The 24045-nt window shown below is 38.2% G+C and overlaps 1 protein-coding gene across 1 annotated transcript in view; it reads left to right on the plus strand.

Moving 5' to 3' along the window:
- The first annotated feature begins 343 nt into the window (after positions 1-343).
- Positions 344-24045, plus strand: part of LOC149169335 (pectin acetylesterase 8-like) — a 114770-nt gene continuing 91068 nt past the window's right edge. The window contains exon 1 of the mRNA XM_089425158.1: positions 344-428. Coding sequence (XP_089281284.1) covers positions 344-428 — 85 coding nt within the window. The remainder of the gene's footprint in view (positions 429-24045) is intronic.

A 24045-nucleotide genomic window follows, 5' to 3' on the forward strand; every position in this document is an offset into this window, starting at 1 on the left:
TGTTGACCCAACCAGGCGAAGGAGATATCTACCATCCCATAGAATTTGCAAGTAGAAAGTTGTCAAAGGTGGAAAAGAACTATTCAAGCACAGAGCGCGAAGGTTTAGCTATGGTGTATGTGCTGTAGAAATTCAGGAACTATTTGTTGGGTGCGCACTTCAATATGTATATAGATCATTCTGCTCTGAAATACTTGGTCAACAAGCCTTTGTTGGGGGGAATATTTGCAGATGGTTATTGTTGTTCCAGGAATATGATTTCGAAGTAATTGTGAAGCCAGGACACCTAAATAATGGTCCAGATCACCTATTGCAAATTGAGAATGGGGATGACCGTACAATAATGGAAGGGTTCGCTAATGTGCAACTCTCCGTTGTGCGCATTGCAGATGATCATTTCACAGATATAATTCAATTCTTGTCTACAGGTACAACTCCTGAAGGATATTCAACACAACAGAAGAAGGAACTAGTGGTCTGAGCTATAGATTTCTTTGTTATCATTGAACATCTATATAAAATGGAATCTAATGAAATATTGTGTAGGTATGTTCCGGAGCATGAGAGGAAAAGTAAACTTGCAAAAGCTCATGGAGGAATAGTGGGAGGACATTATGTTGGAAGAGAAACTACATAGAAGCTCCTACATGCAGGACTTTGGTGGCTGACTATGCATAAGGACTCCAAAATATATTGCAGGGCATGTGATGTCTGTCAGAGAATGGGGAAGTTGTTGCAAAGAGATGAATTGCCACTAAATCCGCAAGTGACATTGTAGGCATTTGATAAGTGGGCAATAGAATTTGTTGGACCAATACAAACACTAGGGAAAAAGATAGGGGCCAGATATATCATTATGATGACTGAGTACTTAACCAGGTGGGAAGAGGCACAACCTGTAAAAGATTGTAGCGCTATTATCGTCGTGAAAATTATTTTTGAATATATCTTTTTTCAGTTCGTTTGCCCTAAGATTTTGATGAGTGATAGGGGCACACACTTCTTGAATGAGACAATTGCTGCATTACTTGAGGAATTCTAGATATATCATCAAAAGAGTATGCCTTATCACCCTCAAGAAAATGGCACAGTACAAGCCTTCATCAAAATTATGGAAACCACTTTGACGAAGATTTGCAATGTGAAGTGAAATGACTGGGATGTACGGATACTAGCGATCCTCTGGGCGTATAGAACAACCTACAAAAAGTTGACAGGACAAACACCATTTAGACTGGTATATGGGCAAGAGGCTGTAATGCCCATGGAGTACATAGTGCCAAGTTTACGGATTGTAGTAGTTACAGACATGGCTGACCGCGATACCATGGAAGAACGACTTGTATAGCTCATTGAATTGGAGGAGGATCGCTTCTTGGTTGGATTTCATCAGTAGGTGCAGAAAGACCATGAAAAGGCATGGCATGATCGCCATACCAAATAGTGCACCTTCAAGATCAAATATTTGGTATTTCTATATGACAGTAAGTTCACAAAGTTCCTAGGAAAATTTCAGATACATTGGCTGGCACCATATGTTGTGAAGGAAATTACAGATGGAGGCGTCGTTCATCTCGCGAAGTTGAATGGAGAATTATTTACGAAAAAATTCAATGAAAGTCGATTGAAGTTGTATAGGGGTGATGCCACCCTGTGCAATGACTATATGATTGCGAGGTAGTCTTAGTACTCCAGGAAGCTGAAAGAAAGTACAAGACTATAAACTACACTACCTAAAAGTTAAAAAGAAAAAGTGAAGGGATTGCGCGATAATTCGAACGATGGCACCAAAGGGAGCTACGCCAAAGGAGTTGCACTAGGTGGGTGGGCCCCACATATTCTAGCCAAAAAGTGACCATTGAAAGCATTGTAGCTGACTAGATGGTGAATTTTTAGTTGAAAGGAGTGGGGGGGAAGCATTTATGGAGCATATCTTTGGAAATATGCCGCCAAATGTGCATTAATGACTAGGAATTGGAGGGAAAGGTTGGGTTTGAATTCAAATTGGTCTATAAATATGGCATACCTCTCCTCATATAAACACTTTGCTTCTTGAGATGCCTTAAGTTGTTTCACCTTGCTTTGCACCAACTAAAGAGTTGTATGTCTGACTAGGATTGGGAGGAACTTCTTTCACGACCATTGTTCACAAACTTGCATGATTAGAATCATAATAACTTCCTTGAGAGAATGACTATAGCTCGCGCTAAGATGGAGCCAACCGCACCTGAGACAGTGGCGGCCCAACCTATACCTACAGGATTGCCTAATATTGTGCCTAGGTCACCAAGGCCTAAGCCATCTACTTGTACGAAGCATAAGAAGCCTCAACAAGCGTCGGTGAGGTAATCACCGTGGAAAACCCCAACAGAAATCTACGAGAAGGGAAAAATGGATAACTACAAATAGTGGATGGAGCCACTAGATCTAGATGAGGAAGAACTACATGCAGGAATAGAGGAGGTTGATGTAGAATAGGTTGAACCGATAATTCAGTTGCTGAAGTATATCCCAACCCGAATGTTATCACCAAAAATTGATCATCTAGCCATAATTTACTAGATGGATCGATATACACCATGTAGGGCCAATTTTACCATAGTAAGATTGTTTTCACTATGAGAAATTACTTAATAAACCACATTTGTTAAGTCATTTATAATTAAACCCGTGAAGAATAAGTAAATAAATCACTATTTAATTAGTTATCTTCTTGGAATAATTAATTAAACCATTGTTTAACTAATATTCCTTGTCATATTTGACCCGGTTATGAGAAATAAATAGATAAATATTAATTATCTTATTTTTCTCTAGGAATAATTAATTAATCACTAATTAGTTATTATTCCTTGTCAGATTTGACTAAGTCCTCTAGGAATACTTAAATAAATCATTATTTGTTTATTATTCCTTAACCATATTTCTTGAGATGATAAATAAATCATTTATTTATTTATTATTTCTAAATAAAATTTTAAATACTTTTTCCCTCCAACCAAATATAATAAAATATTCCAAATGGTTAATCCTAGAATTTGGTTAATAATATTTTATTATTTCTCATTATTGAAATAACCTACTATTTTGTTATAAATAGAATGGTTTTACATTCATTCTTCACTTTTGATCATTTTCATTGTTGCACTCACCGTTGTAGCTCTGATTATTATCATTGTCGCACGCCATCTTCTTTCTTATTTGAGTTCTCATTGAGCTCAAACATTTTGTTTGCTGGGTTTTACACATTATAGAGGAGAGAGATTCTATAAAAGCTAAAGATATTGAGGATAGTCAAGAAATCATCCCATAGAGGGGGACTAGTAACATTATTTGTTCCCTTTATAGGTGTTGTTTAATAAAATATATTCTTTATATATTTGGTTCCCATTGGATTATTGGAGTTATTTGCACTTATTTTTCTATTTCATTCTGTTGTTTAACTATTTATGTTGCATAGATGATGGCTTTGGCAGGTTTTATTTCTACCATTTGTTATAGATCTACATTGTTTAACAACCATTTTTACTGTTAGGGTTGTTTCTCATCCACAACCTAAAGTAGTTTCTTTTCGTACACCTTCAAGAAGAATACTACATAACAAATTGATGACTCCACTGCATTTTTAATTCTGATTCAGAGACCTGGGTGACCTTTAGTTTTCATCTTAGAGTTTTTCTTTTTCAAAATCTTAATGTTGTTTACTAGCATTCTAACCCTAGTTCAGTCAAATTTCTAACTTCCGTAAGTTTTCTGGTCATTTCCGCAAGTCACAGGAACTAGTCGTGACAGAGACCACATTTTTCTGAGACTTGTCACCCGAGAACTAAGGAGAAGAAATCGTACTTTTCAACCCCATACCTGTGATCTAGAGGTCCAAAGTGTAATTTATGGCCCAAAAAGTGCAATATCCCCCTAAACAGGTTAGTACCTATGATTTTAGGGTTTCTGGGATATTTTTGATATTTTGCTAGGTTTTGCTGAGAGCAGTCTATTGGGTTGGTTGACCACTATCTTAGTTTGCTTAGGCCTTGATCTACTATATTTCACTCTCGAAGTGGAATTTATCCCCTTAGGGCTTCTAGTACACTTCTGCCTTTATAGGAGCAATTTAGCTGAGTAAGAAGTCTGAGTTTCTGCAGATCTTTCTGCCATATTGTCCATATTTGAACCTTGTTTGGTAATTTTCCTTAGGGTGCTACTGCTTTCCATATATTTCAAACCCATCTCCCTATCTTTTGCATCGATTTTCCTCAATATTTTTTTGTTGTTATCGCACCAATTTCCAACAACATAGTGTCATTTGATCCTAGTCACATTGACGCTTAGATCTCTTAGTCTTGTTTGTGTTTTTTTAGTTGATTTTTCCACCAACTAGCACAGTGTTTTCAAACCTAGTTTGGGGGGGGGGGGGGGGGGGGTTAGGTAGTTGATTTGTTGTTAATTTTATGTTTTAATTTCAATTTATTTCAACAATATTTTTCTTTTTTTTCAAACATGATCTAGGCTTAACTAATAAACACACTTTCACACGCAAGCACACCTTAAGGGAATGACGCTTAGTTTACACCACCAAGCCAAGACTCAATTTAATTTATCTATCTCCCCACACAGAGGAAAAAAACATCTTGTTTATCTCCCTTCACCATTTTCATGTCACTTTTGACTTACAACCATTGCATCACCAAGGTGTTTGTCGCAGAAACTCTTAGGCCTTCATCCCTATTTTCCACCTGTACGTATTACTCCTCCTCGTAGGGTTCCATTTCATCATCCCCCGAGTCCCCTTACTGACTCTTATTTTGGTTCATATGATTCCTCATCCAATTCTGAGCCTCCTTCACTGCATACAACCATCATGTCAGGACCCACTACAGGTGTAGGAAACCAACCTGGTGTTGGCTTTGGTTCTACCTCGGTAGTCACATCTAGCGGAACCATTACAAGAACCATTCCGGGAGATCCCATGCTACCTTTCATGGTTGGGTTAAGCCTATCGGATTTTCTCCAGTCGATTAACAACCCTATACACCACGATGCTAGTTGGCCAACTATGCCTACTAAGCTTCCCTCCGACATTCCCAAGTTTGAGGGTAATTCTGGAGAGGACCCCACCAATCACGTCCACTCCTTCCATATGTGGTGTTCATCCAATTCTATCACCAATGATTCCATTCATTTTTGGTTGTTCCAACGCACGCTCACTAGAGATGCTGTGGAGTGGTATGTTGACCAGCCCACCACCTCTCATTCCACTTTTGCAACGCATGCTAAATAATTCCTTTCATATTTTTAGTTAATTCTATGATACGACACTGGTATGGAGCTCTTAACCGCATTTTGTCAGTCCTCTACCACTCGTCTTTCCGGTCATGTCTTTAAATGGCATATAAGGAGGAGCATGTGTCATGCTCCACTCTTCGAAGACCGTGTCTACCTCGATTTGTTTCTTAGGACCCTTTTAGCACCTATTGCCAAATATGTTGCATCTCACTTTCCTCAGACAGAGGAAGAGGCTCTCCAGACTGCTATGAGATATGACTTGATTTATTTTCAATCTGGTTATGTCTATACCATTATACCAGACCTCCCTTGTCCTCATGGTGCCAATTCACCGGGGTCATCTCATGTCGTCAACGGTATCGTTGGAGGTATTTCACATCCTTCACCATATACTTGGCAAAGTTATGGATATCCGCAGGGGGCACCAGTTCCTCCAACACTTATCCCCCCCTGCCAGCAACGTGTATTCAAGAAAAAGAACATCTTATGCATTTCCCCAACCACATCATCAGATGTCAAGGGCCAACTAGTACTCAACTTTTCATCCAAATTGTTGCCCCCTCATCATCTTACACATATGCACTATTGAGCGCTCCATCCCCTCAAGCATTAGCGTCGCAGCCTCCCTTGCATCCTCAACCCCATCAACCACTACCCCCTCAGGGTCAAGTGTATGAACAATAGGGTGTGACCAATCCCCAAAATTTGAAGAAAAATAATAAGGGGAAGGGTAACAAGGGTAACCAAGGTAATCAACCTAATGAACCCCAGGGAACGAGCCTAACACCAACAACCAGCAACAGGGCAACCAGCCCAAGCACAACAAAGTTATTTGTATGAACAAGTGTTGTGCATGTTGTGGTGTACATGGCCATTATACTCATGAGTGTCCCCTCTTACCCTAGATTCACCAAATGTGGGAATCCCAAGAAGCTTCTAGAGGTCAACTGCCCATGCAACAACCACCTCAGAATCCTGCACCATCTTAACCGGTCGTGCTTACAAATCCTTTCCCTCAGCCAGGATTTGTTGCTGCTCAACCTTAGTAAGGTCAAGCAGCCCACTCTCCCAAACCTTTTGGTCCTGGTGACTACTAGATCTTCATGATGAATTCTGATGAGATCAATACCTCCAATATCAACTTGCAAACTCGCTCACGTCAATATGACAAGTTATCGCCTTCATCCACAACTGAGACCAAAACCAAAGAATCTACTGAGCCTCTTATGACACCAAATGGTACGTTACAAATCCCTTTGCCTAAAGTTGAGTCAATGTTGGAGGTGCTCCAGTCATTCCCATCTCAAACGAAAGCTCTACTAACTGCTTTGGGCATAGTAAATCCTTCAGATGGTTATTTTATTGTCTTTCATGTTGTTACGTCAGAACATCCTCCATTACCTCCATCTGTTGTTTTTCAGATACTAGTCTGAGTTCGTAATGTCATTATCCCCCAATGAATTATTGACAAAGATGCATGCACCTACGTTATGTATGCTATTGTTTAGAAGTGACTCGAGTCACCTAAACTATCCACATCCACCATCACTTTGCATGCTTGGGACGGTCACTCTTCCCAACCTCTTGGCATGTATTGCAATTGTCCAATGACTCTTGTGGGAAATAATTTCCATGTAGACATCGAGGTTATTGATGCCCCTCTAGATTACAACATTCTCTTGGGTCGTAGTTACACTTATGTCATGTCATCCGTTGCATCTGCGATTTTCCGCAAGATGTGCTTCCCCCATGAAGGGAAGATCATCACTATCAATCAGTTGACGTACTACAAGCCATCATCCTTGACCTCCCATGGATCCATTATCTCATTGATGTCCGACAAGTAATCTTCCACCCCTCTCACCGGTGTTTCACCTGGACTCTACAAATATTCCACCTTCTTGGGTACTTTCCCTAGTCCTCCCCGTTCCATCTCTTAGAATATCTCTTTGAGTGTTTGCATGTTACAATTGTGATGGGCTACTCAAAAGTAGTCTGGTACCTATGGACAACAACCAGCCTTTCAACGCCCTATTGTTATCATCTAAGCCGAGAAATCTAGATCCACCCCCGCAGGACCTCGTCCATTTGTGGGTGCCTCTCCTTTCTTCTCACCAGGAACTATTCCTCCAGGTCTTAACCATCCAGGAGTTGTTCTGTAGGGACATTACCCTATAGGACAAATACCTTTCTTGTTTCCTCATCCTGGAATCGTTTTCGTCACTATCATGGCTTCATTGACTCTCCCTAATATGACTTTAGGGATCCCATTCTAGTACATTTATCCTTAGGCGGACACTGTGCTTGGTCAGCTCAAACCATATCATGCTTTGACTCTGGTTCAACCAGTCCCTACGACCCTTGTCACTACTCCAGTTCCACCAGAACCTCAATAGGAACCCACTCCTACTACGAAAGTATACAAACATGGGGGGAAAATACAAGAGGAAATAACCTAAGGACAAGGCTCCCCAAGCTCCTATAGCCCACAAAGCTCTAAAGTCAACACCTCCATGCACTTTGTGTGAGGTTCTTAGGCATTCCACTAGTAACTGTCCTCAACTTCCTCATCTCAAACCTTTGGTTCATGAAACATTTCCTGAGTCTAATATCAATGAGGTCCAAGTTACCTTACTGGATTCAGCCAAGGGACTTAAAACGTTGCACACAAATCACCCTTGTGCCTTGTGCGATCATTATGGTCATTATTCCCATTATTGCCCTCATCTCGACAAATTTCAGGATTGCCTCCAAGTGCTTTGCGAATTCGAGGCCACTCATAGTGGATCATATACTCATCCACCTATGGATTCTGGTACCACTAGTACACCAGAATAGGGGGAATCTAGTCCCACCATCGTGATCCCTCCCCCTGGTGTCGAGATAACGGACACCACGGTCCATATCCTTTACCTATCATCATCCTTGAGATCCTTGTAGGAAAACCTCTCCGTGGTTCCAACGCGCTCTTCTATCAAACGTCACCCGAGTCTCAACATCGATAGATGTTCCATCTACTATCTCATCGTCTACCATTTCAGATGATACGTATGTGAACCTTCTTTCTCAGGATGATTCACTAGGTACCATCGCCGCATCATATAGTCATTCTTTCTCTCCTCTTCCCATCTTCCATTCTGATGAGGATATGGTGGAAGCTAGGTATACCCCTGATTACCCTTAGAATTAGGCAAGGGAGCACATATTCTAGAGGATTTTGAAGGCCAACTCCTTCCTATTCCTCACAATGCACTATACCTTGAGAAATTTCATCCATAACACATCCCATATTCATATTCATATCGGTGAGCCATATTCATATCGCATATCGTAGAAATTTGATACCATATATTCAAATATTCTACTCTATGTCCACATAGTCCCCATGTTTGACTTAGTGGGTGAGAATGATTCTAGACCTCCTTTAGTAGTTCCTTCTCGTTTTCCTCTTCCCTTAATTCTTCACTAGAAACCATCGTTCCAAGAAGCATTAAGGACATTTTAGAAAAGTAAGGCCACTTGCCTGAAAATCACAGATCCTGATTCTGATGGTCGGTTTGTCCACTACGATCTCCATAAGATTCAGGGCCTTTTCCCCCTCTCCAAATTCACCAAAGCTCAATGTGAAAATGAATTAAATTCAAGGGAAAACGCCCTTTCATAGGAAAACCCACGGTTTTTCCATCACCCATTGCGACCAAACCGTATCTCAGTTTGACGAACCATCAGCACCATTGGAAATCTCTCATTGAGTACTATAATGGGTCTTTCTTAGTTTTTAATGATTTGACACTTCACCCGGAAGCCATTTTTCTAAGAAGGGTCACTTTGCCATCTCTTAAAATTGAATTTCTTCATATGCGATGCTTGTACATTGGGGAACAACTCCCTTTAATTCCTTTCATCTCATGTGTTGATTTTCTTCATGAGTAACCATCATTTGATCATGCCTTTATGGTACCCACTGGGCCTATTCTGTGTGGCACCGTCATTGAGTCACCCTTGTATCCATGGAGTCTGTTTCACATCCCATTGTATCATGTCACAGTATTACATACATCTTTGCATACCATTCATCCTATGTTCCCCATTTGGCCTTCAGTCATAGTGTCCACCTTCCCCTCCGAAGTCGAGTCAGTCATTGCTAGGTTAACCATGCACTTTATGCTCTGGCAAGGGAAGTCATTTGTTTGTCCCTCAGTTCCATTTTCTCCATTTTCCTTGCTATCATTCCATCAGTCACATTACTATTTTCCCTCATGCCTTAGCTGAGGATCATCATTGCCTCACCTATGGAGGGCCCTCTTTTGTCGACATTATCACATCTATTCCAGAAGAATGGCTTAGAGGGTGGTGTATCTTGGTTCCAACTTCCACCCTTGTTCGGTGATCTATTGTTGAATGTTAGTTTTGTTGTGCTAAATTCAACTTCATAATTAGAAAATAGTTTCTCATCATTTTCTTTATGTGCATAGGTTTCCTTATGGGGTTTGTGAATGTAACAGGTAAATTTGTCAAGTTTTATGTCAAATTCATGAGAAAAATATCATGTAAATAAAGTGTTGAACAACAACAAACCATCAAAATGAACACTTAACATAGTGTTTTGATGAAGGAGTTCACCCCTCGTGGGCTACATATCCTTGGTCCAGCTTCCATGGCTTGGACCTTTATATTAGTTCAAATGGAAAGAAGTGTTGTTTACAATGCTCTACTACTCCTTAGACCTAGTTCAATGTGTTAAAAGCATCCAAATCCTCTAGGAATGACTCTTTTTGAGCCAAAATTGGTCGAATTTTGCAAAAGTTATGGTCTCTCCTGTTTTCCCTAGGAAAACTCCACCAAAACTAGAGAAACCCCAGTTAGCCCCACCAAAATTGGAGCAGCGCCAGATTTATCGAGCCTGCTAAAAATGTCGCCAACTGTAGGTGCTTATCCTTCTAAAAGTTTTAGGCAAATGGGGTGAACATGGCTGAGAACCGGGACTAACTTCCATTGGGCTAGCTCCCTCTTGGTGCACTGGCTCTTGGTTATGGTGTAAGGTCATATGGTGTTGTTTTGTTGGGGGTCGGGGCTAAGCCCTAGCCCCTTACCTCCAAACCTTTGGCACTTAACATTTAAATAGCCCTTCCACTGCATACATGTTAAGTCATATGGTTGCAGCATAGTGGTAGGCCGTGGTGCTTGTGTGGACTAGGTCGCAGGTTCAACTCCACTGGCTTGCCGAATAACATTTTACACTACGTGCCAACCTACTAGGCCCTTGGGGAGGAACACGTGGTGGTCTCTGGGCTTGCCATATGTCACCTTCTCATTGGTCCTCCAACAACCAATAAAAAAAAACCAACACATCAAATTGTGGACCAATCATAAAGCGCCACTTGGCGTGACCTCATTCACTGTTGACCAAACTTTGACCTGCACAGTCACTTGTCACGTCAACAGTATGGACTGCTGACTGGGCAGTGACTGTAAAGTTTTTTTTCAAAATTCTTCTATTTGGCAAAGCAGATAGATGTCTCTATCTTTCTCATACGAGCTCTGTTTTGAGTGAAATGAGTTTCATTGGGATAGTATCACCAAGACAGGCGCGGTCATTTAGTTTTTTAGCGATTCTAAGAACTTTGATTTTTGAGCTAAATACTGATCACCTGATCATTCCTCCCCACTGGAAGCCTTTTGGACCCCAAAATATACTATCAATATTTCAGCAAGTGATGTTACATCTCCCTCACCTTCTCAATCTTCATCCATTTGGCCTTAGAAGGATTTTTTCCCTTGAGTCCCACTCGAAGATATTCGACATTCCCTCTCCTTGAAGTTATGGTTCTTCTATCATGTATGAGATATTGCTAAAGTTCATCTAGATATTCTGGTGAGAAATCATCTATTGATGGCAGCTGAACATGCTCTCCTTGATCATCAATCAAAGGAGGCTCAAACAATCTCAAAATCTCAACATTAACAACCAAGTATATTTTCATATAAGGAGGCAAATCTAGCTTAAATGAATTGTTACCAATCTTTTCTAGAATTTTAAAAGGAACATAATGGATTGGCTTCATATTTTTACCTTCCCCTTGAAGTCTCTCTTTGCTAATATATAACCAAACTTCGTCACAAACTTGGAATTTATGATCGACACGATGTTTGTCATGCCTTGCCTTGTAGCTGCTTTGACTCTTTTCAAACCTTTCTTGAATTGTGTGATGTATCAATTGAATTTGCTCAATGAACTTCCTTGCCTTATCTATGTCACTATGGCCATCAATAGCAACATCTTTCTCAAATATGAAGTCCAATGGCGATCTTGGCAAGTACCCAAAAAATGCCTCAAATGGCGATGTGTTTGTGGAAGAATGCTTTGCCCTTTTGTATGCATGTTGTACGTCATTAGAGAACTCTTGAGGTCTAAAATGGGCCTCCTAAGAAAAATGTACAACAAAAATAAACTTTATAAGAACCAATAGGATTCAAGATTATGATGTCAACCATGGGGGATGATTCACCATTTTTTTGGGTAAAAAAGTAAAAGGATTAAAAAATAATAAAATAATAAAACTACTTTTTCAACTTGTATTTTTAGCTTATCTCCCTAAGGTTTTAGTCAAATTTTGAGCAAGAATCCGTTGGATGCAAAATCTAATTCCTCATCCAAGGAGTACCCATGTTGCATACTTTTGATGGACCTTGCTACATGAAAAATGCGAAATACATGAAAAAACATGATTGAAATCACGTTTTTCATGTATTTCTCATTTTTCATTTAGTAGGGTCCACTAAAAGTATGCAACATGGGTACTCATTGGATGAGGAATCAAATTATGCATCCAACAAGTGTTCCCGCTCGAAATTTAAGTAAATCCATAGGGATATAAGTTGAAATAACGAGTTGAAAAAGTAGTTTTTATTTTTTCTCTCTAAATTTTGATGATGTAATCTAATCTTATTTTATTATTTCCACTATTATTTTATAATTTCCTTAGGAGGCCCATTTTAGACCTCAAAATTCCCTTGATGAATGTTTTACGTTGTTGTATGCATGCTATATGTAATGTAATTGTTCATCCCACAACTTTGGATGTTTGCTGCAGTATCCTCTAAGAAGATGAATGACTATCATGATGACCACCTCGGTTTGTCCATCTGTTTGCGGATGAAAGGTTGTACTCTTCTTCAGCTTAGTTTCCATCATGTCCCACAAGTTTGACCAAAAATTCCCATCAAATCAAGAATCTCGATCACTTACAATGGAAGTAGGAAGACCAAAATGAACCCAACATTTTGAAAGAAAAGTTGAGTTGTTTGTTCATATATAATTTTATTTTTACATGGCGTTAGAATACAAATCTTGTTGAACCTATCTAAAACTGCATACAAGTAATCGTGACCTTTCCTTGATAATGGAAGACCACCTATAAAATCCATTGAGATACTCTCCCATGGACGTGAAGGTACCGGAAGTGGAATGTACAATCCTAGTTTCCTATTGCTAGGTTTACTTATTGCACACAAAGAACATCCCCTAATGAAATTAGATACACTATCAAACATGAGTGGCCAATAAAATAACCTTTGGAGATTCACTACTATAATGACTACACCAAAATGTCAAGCAATCAATTAAGTGTGTGCCTCTCTTATGATATTGTTTTTTTCTCCCTATGGAATACATAACTTGCCCAAGTGATACAACGAACCATTATGTACATGGTAATATAATTCTTCAATTTGGTTTCCTTGCCTCAAGCTTGCATACACATCTAGCCATTATCATATGCATATTGCTCAATGTAACTTTCATGCAAAACAGAATTGTGCTTGAGTATAATAGATGAATTTACAATAGGCCTAGAAAGCATATCAGCTACCTTATTGTAGATTCCCTTTTTGTACTTCATAACCAAATGAAACTGTTGTAGAAAACCCATCCATTTGAAGTGTCATGATTGTTGCAACTTTGACTATGACTGTAAGTACTGCAATGGTTGACGGTTAGTATGGATAATGGTCTCCTTCCCCATCAAGTAGTGTTTCCATTTTCTAACACTTTGTACCAATGCATAAAGTTCTTTGTCATAAGTGGGATAGTTAGTCACAACACCATTAAAAAATTCAGAATGAAATGAAATGGGCTTACCATGCTACTTGAGAACTGCTCCCATGGCATAATCACTAGCATCTGTTTGAATCTCAAATGGTTGTCTAAGATCCAGAAGATCCAATACTGGTGTTGAACTGATCTTTTGTTTTAAAGAATTAAATGCTTTTTGTTATACATATCCCTAATGGAAGAATTCCTCAACATTATTCAATGCATGTAGTGGAGCTGCAATGGAAGAAAAATTATCAATAAATTTCCTCCTGTATTGTGCTGCCCCTAGAAATATTCTTACCTATGTAACTGTATTGGGCTTGGGCCAATTCACAATGACCTCAACATTAGAGGGTTCTATATTTATCTCACCTCCTCCAACAATGTGTCCCAAATACACTAAAGAAGTCTTGCCAAATTCACACTTCGACATCTTTAAAAATAATTGTTCTTTTCTGAATACATCAAGTACTTTGTTCACATGCATGACATGTTCATATATGGATTTGCTGAATGTGAAAATATCATCTAAGTAAACAATGACAAAATCACCTAGAAATGGTCTCAATACATCATTCATAACTCTCATGAAAGTAATTGGAGCATTGGTAAGACTGAAAGGCATAACAAGCCACTCAAACAATCTTTTTTTAGCTTTAAATGTGGTTTTCCAAATGTCCTCTTCAACTATTTTAACTTGATGATAACCACTTCGTAAGTCTAACCTAGTGAAATACTTTCATACCTCAATTGATCAAGTAAATCATCAATTCTTGGGAGTGGATAATGATTCTTTACCATTATCTTATTCAGTGCACAGAAATCCACACACATGCACCAAGTCCCATCCTTCTTTGGCACCAAGACAATTGGTGAACCACATGGCAAAGTAGATGGGCGTATGATACCTTTGTTCAGAAATTCTTGATTATGCTTCTTGATTTCCATGCTCTCCATGATTGACATGAGATACATGCCAATGTTTAGAAGTGGAACATCTTGTTGCAGTTGTATCTCATGTTGAATTCCCCTATTGGGAGGTAACCCATTTGGTTCCTGAAACATCTCGCCATGCTTTCTTACCATATCAAACAAGTCATATTTTAACTTATCATCACAACCTTCAAAATATTCATAATCTATATCATTATTTTTCTTGACCATGAGAAGCAAAAATTTTTTACTTTCATTTACTAGCCTCTTCATCTATGTTGCATTAACCAAATAAATGTTTAAATTTTTGCGATGGGCTCTCAAAATATACTCCACTCCATCCTTAAGAAATTGATATTTGTTCTCATGGCGATAAAATACTACTTTCCTGTCTTATAAATATGGGCTTCCCAAAATAATTCTTGAGATGTCAAATGGAACCACATCTAACTCAACTTCATCAATGAAATTTACAGTAACGGCAAACCTGAATAAGCATTTCCTTGTAACCTATAAATTTTCATTATTGACTATCCAACACAAAGGATATGGATTATGATGAGTTACAGTTTCAAGGTTAATATTTTTGACCAAGTCTTTTGAAATTAAGTTCGCTTGTGACCCACTATCAAATAATGCATCAATCTTTGTATGGATTGAGATCACCATTACATGGAACAACTCTATCCTTCATTCTTCATTTGGAGTGTTGTTGTGACTATGTGAGGAACTAGTGCTTGCTATAGCTTCATTTCCCTTTGTGACCATGGTTTTAATCTTGTTCTCATCACTGGAATCAGATCCAAGACCATGTTGTGTGGTAACGATTGTCTTTTGTTTCCCCTTATTATTTGGCTTCTTCGACCTTAGTTCGGGATGTATTTTCCAACTGTGGGCTTCATCATTCCCCTATTTGGAACAATGTTTGCAGGTAATTTTCTCCCCTTCTTTCTTTACACTTCCATTCTTCTTTCCTTTCCATTTTCCACCCTTCTATTTCTCCTTACCCTTGAATGGCTTCTTCTTGCTACCCTCTTCATGAATGTTATTTCCTCTCACTTCAAGGTGTGTGGCTTGCATGCATACCTCATCTAAATTGCTTGGATTAAACATAAGGATAGTGTGTTTTAAGTAGGAATGTAAACCCCCAATGTATTTCAATAGAGTATCTTGGGAATTCAAGTTTACTCCTAACAACAAAGCCCTTTTCCTAAACTCCTCAGTATAGCCTTGAACTGTTTGGCCCTTGAGTTGCCTAAAGTTTTTCCAACTCATAATGGCTTCTTCATGTAGGCTAAAGGATAAAATTGTAATTTAATTGAAGGAACAAATTCAACCCAAGAAATGGATATCTTACCACGAATTCGCATTTCCTCTTGAGTCTTTTCTTCCCACCAAACTGGTGCTACTCCTTCTAGCCTCAATGAAGCCAACTGGATCTTTATGTCATCTTCTTAAAGGTTTTGAATCCTGCAATAAACCTCCAATTATTGAATCTAATTGTCTAATGTCTCTGCATTTACCTCACCATTGTACATGGGAAGTTCAAACTGAATGTCCAATTTAATGGAGTTTTTCCTTTTGGGGTTTGTGAATGAGTATGAACAGTTTTTGTGGTGAAAATGGAAGATGATTCTATTTTTGATGATGAGGATCATGAAGATGATGAGGAAGATGATGAATATGGCGGAGATGGAGGAGGATTTCCTCCATTACCCTTTGAATTCTTCTTTTCATGTTTTTTATCTTTTGATCTTCCCTCTCCATGTGGAGACTTAGAACTCTCTTTCCTAGTATTCCTCTCTTAATAGAGGACTCTAACCATGTCAGTTAAATCATAGAAATCTTTCTTGAATGCTTCCTCTTCTGAAATACCTTCAATCTCTCTTGCTCCAGACATGATGGATTTGGATTCAAGCTTAGTTTTGGTACTGCTTGTACCTCCTCAATCTCAACTGAAGGTAAAACTTGAGGTGCTTCAAGTGCAGCTGGGAGTGAAACTCTGGGTGGAGATTGTGACCTTGTGGCTCTCCTTCTTCTTGTCATAACCGCAGTACTTTCAACCAATATTTTCCCTTCTCCTCTCTGCAACTTTAACCTTGTAAGCACCACAAATTTGTAACCATTACAACCCTACTTGCACAAAACTCAAGAAAATCAAGAAAATAACTTGGCTCTAATAACAACTTCATTTGTTGTTGAATATTATTTTTGTTGTGTTAATTTAAACTTCATAATTAGAAAATAATTTCTCATCATTTGCTTCATGTGCATAGGTTTCCTTATGGTGTTTGTGAATGTAACGGGTAAATTTTTCAAGTTTTATGTCAAATTCATGAGAAAAATAACATGTAAATAAAGTGTTGAACAAAAAAAAACAAATATATAGTAAACCATCAAAATGAACACTTAACACAGTGTTTTGATGAAGGATTTCACCCCTCCTGGGCTACATCTCCTTGGTGCAGCTTCCATGGCTTGGGCCTCTGTATTATCTCAAAATGGTAAAAACAGATGTTTACAATGCTCCACTACTCCTCAAACTTGCTTCAATGTGTTCAGAACACATAAATCCTCTAGGAATGACTCTTTCTGAGCCAAAATTGGTCGAATTTTGCAAAAGTTATGGTCTCTTAAATTTTCCCTAGTGAAACTCCACCAAATCTGGAGAAACTCTAGTTAGCCCCGCCAAAATTGGAGCAGCCCCAGATTTATCGAGCCTGCTAAAACCTCTGCCAACTACAGGTGCTTATCCTTCCAAAAGTTTCGGGCATATGGGGCACATGTGGATGAGAACCAGGGCGAACTTCCCTTGGGCTGGCTCCCTCCTAGCACGCTGGCTCTTAGTTATGGTGTAAGGTCGTATGGTGTTGTTTTCTTGGGGGGCGGGGTGAATCTAGCCCCTTACCGCCAAAATTTCGGTGCTTAACATTTAAATAGCCCTTCCACCACATACATGTTAAGTCATATGGTTGCGGAATAGTGGTAGGTCTTGGTGTTTGTGTGGACTAGGTCGCGATTTCAACTCTATCGGTTTGCCAAACAACATTTTACATGGCACGCCAACCTGCTAAGCCCTTGGGGAGGGACACGTGGTGGCCTTCGGGCTTGCCACACATCACCTTCTCATTGGTCCTTCGACGACCAATAAAAAAAGAAGCAAACACATCAAACTATTGACCAATCATAAAGCACCACTTGGCATGACCTCATTCAATGTTGACCAAAATTTGACCTGCACAGTAACCTGCCACGTCATCAGTACAGACTGTTGATTGGGTGGTGACTATAATTTTTTTTTGCAAAATTCCTCTATTTGGTAAAGCGGATACAAGTCTCTATTTTTCACATACGAGCTTTGTTTTGAGTGAAACGAGTTGCATTGGGATTGTATCACCGAGACAGATGCAGTCATTTAGGTTTTGAGCGATTTTGAGCACTTCATTTTTTAGCTAAATACTGATCACCTAATCATTCAGTGCCTTGGATCAAGTAAAGGGAATCATTGGTGCCCTTTCACTTGATTGTTTCATGCTCGTGATTCTTACACTTGATGGTCCATTGATGCAACAGATTGTACTAGTGTTTCCCGGGTGTGTGTGAGATGTTTCAGACCTCATGAGGGGGTCGCCCTTCAAGTGGCCCCCCACATGCCCAGATGCCTTCATATTATGCTATAACCTCATATGCAGTTCCACAGATTTGATGGGTTCAGTTCTTGCCGCTTGTAGCATTCATAGCATGCATGTCTCCTTCAGATGATCCACTCAATTTGTAGAGCCCTTTCTTGTTCAGTAGGGCTTCTTTGGTTGTTTTACCCTCCCTCCCACCCATGTTTTGAGGGAAGGGCCATTATATATCATGTACTCAAATGTTATTGTATTCAGTACTAGCTCATGTTTTTCCAGGCACATTATGTAGATGGGATGCATTGTATTATTTTCTGTCTCATTTATGCCAATGTGTCATGTACCATTCAACATGTACTTTATTGCTCAGTTTCATTTTCCTGGGTGCATTATTATTTTTGTACTAAGTTATCTCAGCAGTTATAGGTATGCCTCCCCTGCCTCACTAAGATCCGGTACCACAACATAAAAGGATACTTACATTGGTATCGCCCCCTCTTTCACTATCCTCTTTCGATTCAGATCCATTGGTTTCTCTCTCTCTCTCTCTCTCTCTCTCTCTCTCTCTCTCTCTCTCTCTGAGTCCACTTTGTTGTCTAGTGATTGTGTCCTTACAACATACTTTGGTCATACATTTTTCTCCTAATGCTCATACATTTGGGGGCAATCCATTATCACCAAAAATTGATCATCTAGCCATAATTTACTAGATGGATCAAAGTACACCATGTAGGGCCAATTTTACCATAGTAAAATTTCTTTCACTGTGAGAAATTACTTAATAAACCACATTTGTTAAGTCATTTATAATTAAACCCATGAAGAATAATTAAATAAATCACCATTTATTTAATTATCTTCTAGGAGTAATTAATTAAACCATTGTTTAACTAATATTCCTTGTCATATTTGACCAAATTATGAGAAATAAATAAATAAATCATTAATTATCTTATTTTTCTCTAGGAATAATTAATTAATCACTAATTAGTTATTATTCCTTGTCAAAATTGACTAAATCACTTAGGAATACTTAAATAAATCATTATTTGTTTATTATTCCTTAACCATATTTCTTGAGATGATAAATAAATCATTTATTTATTTATTATTTCTAAATAAAAGTTTAAATTCTTTTTCCCTCCAACCAAATATAATAAAATATTCCAAAAGGTTAATTATAGAATTTGGTTAATAATATTTTATTATTCCCCATTACTCAAGAATAGCCTAATATTTTGTTATAAATAGAAGGGTTTTACATTCATTCTCCACTTTTGATAATTTTCATTGTTGCACTCACTATTGTAGCTTTGATTATTATCGTTGTCGCACACCATCTTCTTTTTCATTTGAGTTCTCATTGAGCTCAAGCATTTTGTTTGTTGGGTTTTACACATTATAGATGAGAGAGACTCTACCTAAGAACCCATCCCATAGAGGGGGACTGGTAACATTATTTGTTCCCTTTACATGTTTTTTTATTAAAATATATTCTTTATATATATGGTTTTCATTGGATTATTGGAGTTATTTGTGCTTAGTTTACTATTTCATTCTATTATTTAACTATTTCTATTGCATAGATAAGGTCTTTGGCAGGTTTTGTTTCTATCATTTGTTGCAGATCTACATTATTTAATAGTTATTTTTATTGTTAGGGTTATTTGGCATCCACAGCCTAAAGTAGTTTCTTTTCGTACACCTTCAAGAAGAATACTACATAACACTGAAAAGCCACCACTAAAGTGCCAAAAGATCCAGACAATGCAAAGTTTATTGTTTCCACACCATTGTTGCCGGAAAGTGTTTTGTTTGAGGGCAACTTGTTGGCCCATATACTGAATCTCAAAATGGAGGATCTAGACCTTGGGGACCATGATACATTTCCACAATTGGCATTGAACAAGTACCTCAAGAAGGTGTACCATGAGGAGTTGGGCGTCATTCGCCTTGAACCAATGAACTGGGTGATTGGAGTTGGGGGCGTGGGGCTCCTAAACATGTTGTGGGTGCCACACTTCAGTTGCACCAATATTAACACCATCTATGTGTGCCAATTTTTGACGCTAGTACGCAATGGGTGTCTTTGGATGGGAGAACCCATCCCGATCACCAACAAGATGTTCATCATATAACGTTACTTCCATCCCAAGGAGTGGACCCTACAAAGGCTTTTGTAGGAAGGTTGCAGGAAAATAAGTTGGTTGACCAAATGAAGGGTGAATTTGGTCTGGTTAAGAAGTCACGTGGTTACTCTATTCAATCCATATTAGATTGCGTGGTGCAATTTTTTTATGCAGATATTAGTTGGTAAGATCATGAGAAAGTGTCACGCAGATGAAGTACCAGCACTAGTTGTCTCTTTCGCTGTGCAGTGCACGAAAGCAGTCTAGTATAATTAGGCTCAATATTTATGTAAAGAGTTTCTAGAGGACTGCAAGGAGGCCCATGATGAGAGAAAGGTGTTTCACTATGCCTGGTTGTTGTTGTTGATTGCTTTAGTGGTGTGAAGGATGCCCGAAGAGAGAAAATTCCCTCAACAGAACTTGGACCTACTGGAGTCACTGAAGTTCACTTTGCTATGGACTACTAAAGACCCCGTGCAAGTAATGGAGACAAAGATATTCTGGGATTTGTTTGAGACAGAACTAAGAATGGTAATGAACCAACAGCCAAGATTATCACCCAATTTGCATGCGCAATATGCTAATATCACTGATTTTAAGGAAAATTTCCATAATTTGCATATTCGCGCAAAGAAGGATGCCAGAGGCATATGGCAGAATCTTCCTTACTTGGTTGCAAAGGAAGATATAGTAGGGATTATTAGCAAGTGGCCAAGTGATTGGCTCACCCCTTCTGATGTCAGTTCAGATACCAGTGTTATGAAACTAGCTCACAAAAATATAGAAAAGAAATATCAACGCCTTAGAAATCAGCCTCTTTAAGGGAGAAACCTCCTTTACATTACACAAATGAAAAATTCTTGGATGATACAAATGACAAGACCTCCTTTATATATATAGGAGTCTAAGGGGTCATAATGTAATCAGATCTGACATAACAATAATAATGTAAGGGCACAACAATAACAATAGTGGGCTTCTATGGGGAACAATAATAACAATATGGGGACTACATGGGAAAAACAATATAATAAGGGGGTTGCACTAATAACAATAGGGGTTAAACTAGTAGTATAGGGACCTAACATGCCCCTCTCCTTCAAAAAGAGTTGTCCTCAATGATTGAGTAGTTCAGGATGCTTTTGTATAAATTTCTCGTCCTCCTATGTGGAATCTTCAGCGGGTAAGTTCTTCTACTTGATGAGATACTCCGAAATTGATCAATTTCGTAGTTATTAGGTTCTTATTTCCATGACTACTTCAAGTTCCAATATGATTTTTCCTTCCTCGTCAAGTTCTGACAATATTGTTTGAATTGGGAGCTTGTCACTCATAAACTTCTTTAAGCATGAAACATGGAAAACTGGGGGCACTCGGTAAGATGCAAGAAGCTCCAATTTGTATGCCATAGTACCAATCTTTTTCAGCACCTTGTAAGGACCATAGTACTTTGGTGATAATTTATTATCCTTCTTAGCTTGCTTGAGGAACATTTGTTTGTATGTTTGTATTCGTAGAAATACCAAATCGCCTAAATCAAAACTTATTTCACTGCAATGTTGATCTGCCTGTTGTTTCATTCGATTCTGTGCAAAAGTGAGGTTATCCTTTAAGAGTTGGAGAATTTTTTGTTGTTGAGTGTCTACCTTAACACCTTCATGAGATACAATATGACCCAAGTATTCCACCTCTTGTACTCCAAGGAAACATTTGGAGGTTTTTTCATATAATTGTTTCTCGTCCAATAGTCTGACCACTCTATCAACATGTTGAACATGATTCTTCCAAGACTTGTTCTAGATTAGTATATCATCAAAAAATACTAACACAAATTTTATAAGGAAGGGTTTGAAAATGGAATTCATCAGACCTCGGAATATAGAAGGTGCATTGGAAAGGCAAAAATGCATGACCAAAAATTCATAATGACCCTCGTGAGTTCTAAATGTTGTTTTCATAATGTCTTCAGTCTTCATTCTGATTTGATGATATCCCACATGAAGGTCCAACTTGCTGAAGTAAATTTCTCCATGCAATTCATCCAATAATTCATCAATGAAAGGAATGGGAAATTTATCTTTATAGTGAGCTTGTTGAACTCTCTATAATCTAGACACATGCACCGTGATCCATCCTTCTTGTGCACTAATACTAATGGATCAGAGAAAGAACTTTGACTAGGTTGAATTATACCAGCCTCTAGCATTTTTGCAACCATACGTTCAATTTCACTCTTTTGTGCAAAGGGATATATGTAAGGCCTAATGTTTGGAGGAATGCTTTCTAGAAAATGAATAGCATGATCATGATCACAAATAGGTGGGAGGCCTTTGGGAGTCTCAAATACCTTGGAATGGTTTTCCAAGACTTTTTGGAGATTTGGAGAAATAGATGATTTCGACATGGGAACCTTTAGCAAACATAATTGTGCAATTACGTCACATTATTCTTCCTTTAGAAGATTTTTCATGTTGTTAGAGCTTATTATCTTTCTTTGTTTCCCTGCGATACCCCTTAATTCAAATTCCTTTCCTTCTAAAAAAAAATTCAAGAAGAGTTCTTGAAAATTAAAAGTTATCGTACCCAAAGATAGTAGCCATTGGACTCCTAGTACAACATTATCACCACCCATTGGAATGGAAAGCATTGGACTATTCAAAACATATTCTCCCATGGATAGCTTGATATTATGGCACTTTCCAGAGAAATTTATGGTTCTTCCACTTTAAACCATCACTTGAAACTCTTGTGTTGGATATAGGAAGCAAATAAATTCCTTCGCTATCTTACAATGAATAAAATTATGGGTACTGTCCAAATCAATCAATAATATTACCTTTTTCTTCTTTATATGTCCTTCTATCTTGATAGTTTGAGGAGTGGTAATTCCTGCCAATACATAACAATATATGGTTGGATTCATTTCTTGATGCTTGATGTGATATTTCACTCCTTGAACCTTTTTCTTCTTGATATGTCCTTCGATATTGAGAGTTTAAGGAGTGGTAATTCTTGCCAATGATTTACAAGATATGATCAGATTCATTTCTTCTTTATTTGGGGTTGGTTCTTGGTGTATATGATCTTCTTTTGATGTTTCTTGATCCTTTTCTTCCTCCCCTTCACAATCTATGTAAAATAATTTCTTCTCAACACACTTATGACCATTAGTGTATTTTCTATCGCAAATGTAACAAAGCCCTTTTTCTCTTTTTTCATCCAATTGTTGTGGTGTAAACCCTTTAGGTTGTGGAAGGCTAGGAGAAAAAACACTTCCATATTTATAGTTGTGAGTGGTAGGATTTCTTGTTTCCATAATTTAGCTTTCAAGTTTTCTTGCCAACCTGAATGCCTTCTCCAATGAATTAGGTTCCCAAAGACAAACCTCATGTTGAATGTTATCCTTTAAAGTCCCTATGAAGACATCAATCCTTTGCTTCTATGGAATAATCATTTACCATTATATTCAATTTTTGGAAGTCCTCAATGTGCTCTGCCATTGAACCCTTTTGTTTGAGATTTATCAATTAGCTAAACAATGTGTCGCTCTTTGTATCCTCATAATGTGCTATCATTTCCTCCATGAAAATTGACCAAGTGAAAAGTGTTTTATGAGAACAAAGCCCTTTATACCATAAAAATTGATTCGATTCCAAATATAAAGATGCAATATGTACCTTTTGTAACAGATGTACATCATGTAGATCAAAATATTGTTCCATCTGTAGTATCCAATTTACCGGATCCTTGCCATCAAACTTCCTCATATCGCCTTTTCTTGATTTTAGGAGCTTGATCTTGAAATGACTGTAACTATGTAATTTCAGATCTCCAAGGTCTTATATTGCGAGCTATCATAGCCCTCTACGTCCTCTTTCCAATTCTGCCAGTCTGATTGAAATTTGATTCTCCAAGAAAGAGTTATTCTGAATCTCCCAAGATGACCTGCTTATATACTTTTTCAGTAGAGCAAACT

This window comes from Pinus tabuliformis, chromosome 4_2 (assembly GCF_031772625.1).
Source record: "Pinus tabuliformis cultivar Carrire ecotype Pingquan chromosome 4_2, CPIR1, whole genome shotgun sequence".
NCBI classification, from domain to species: domain Eukaryota; kingdom Viridiplantae; phylum Streptophyta; class Pinopsida; order Pinales; family Pinaceae; genus Pinus; species Pinus tabuliformis.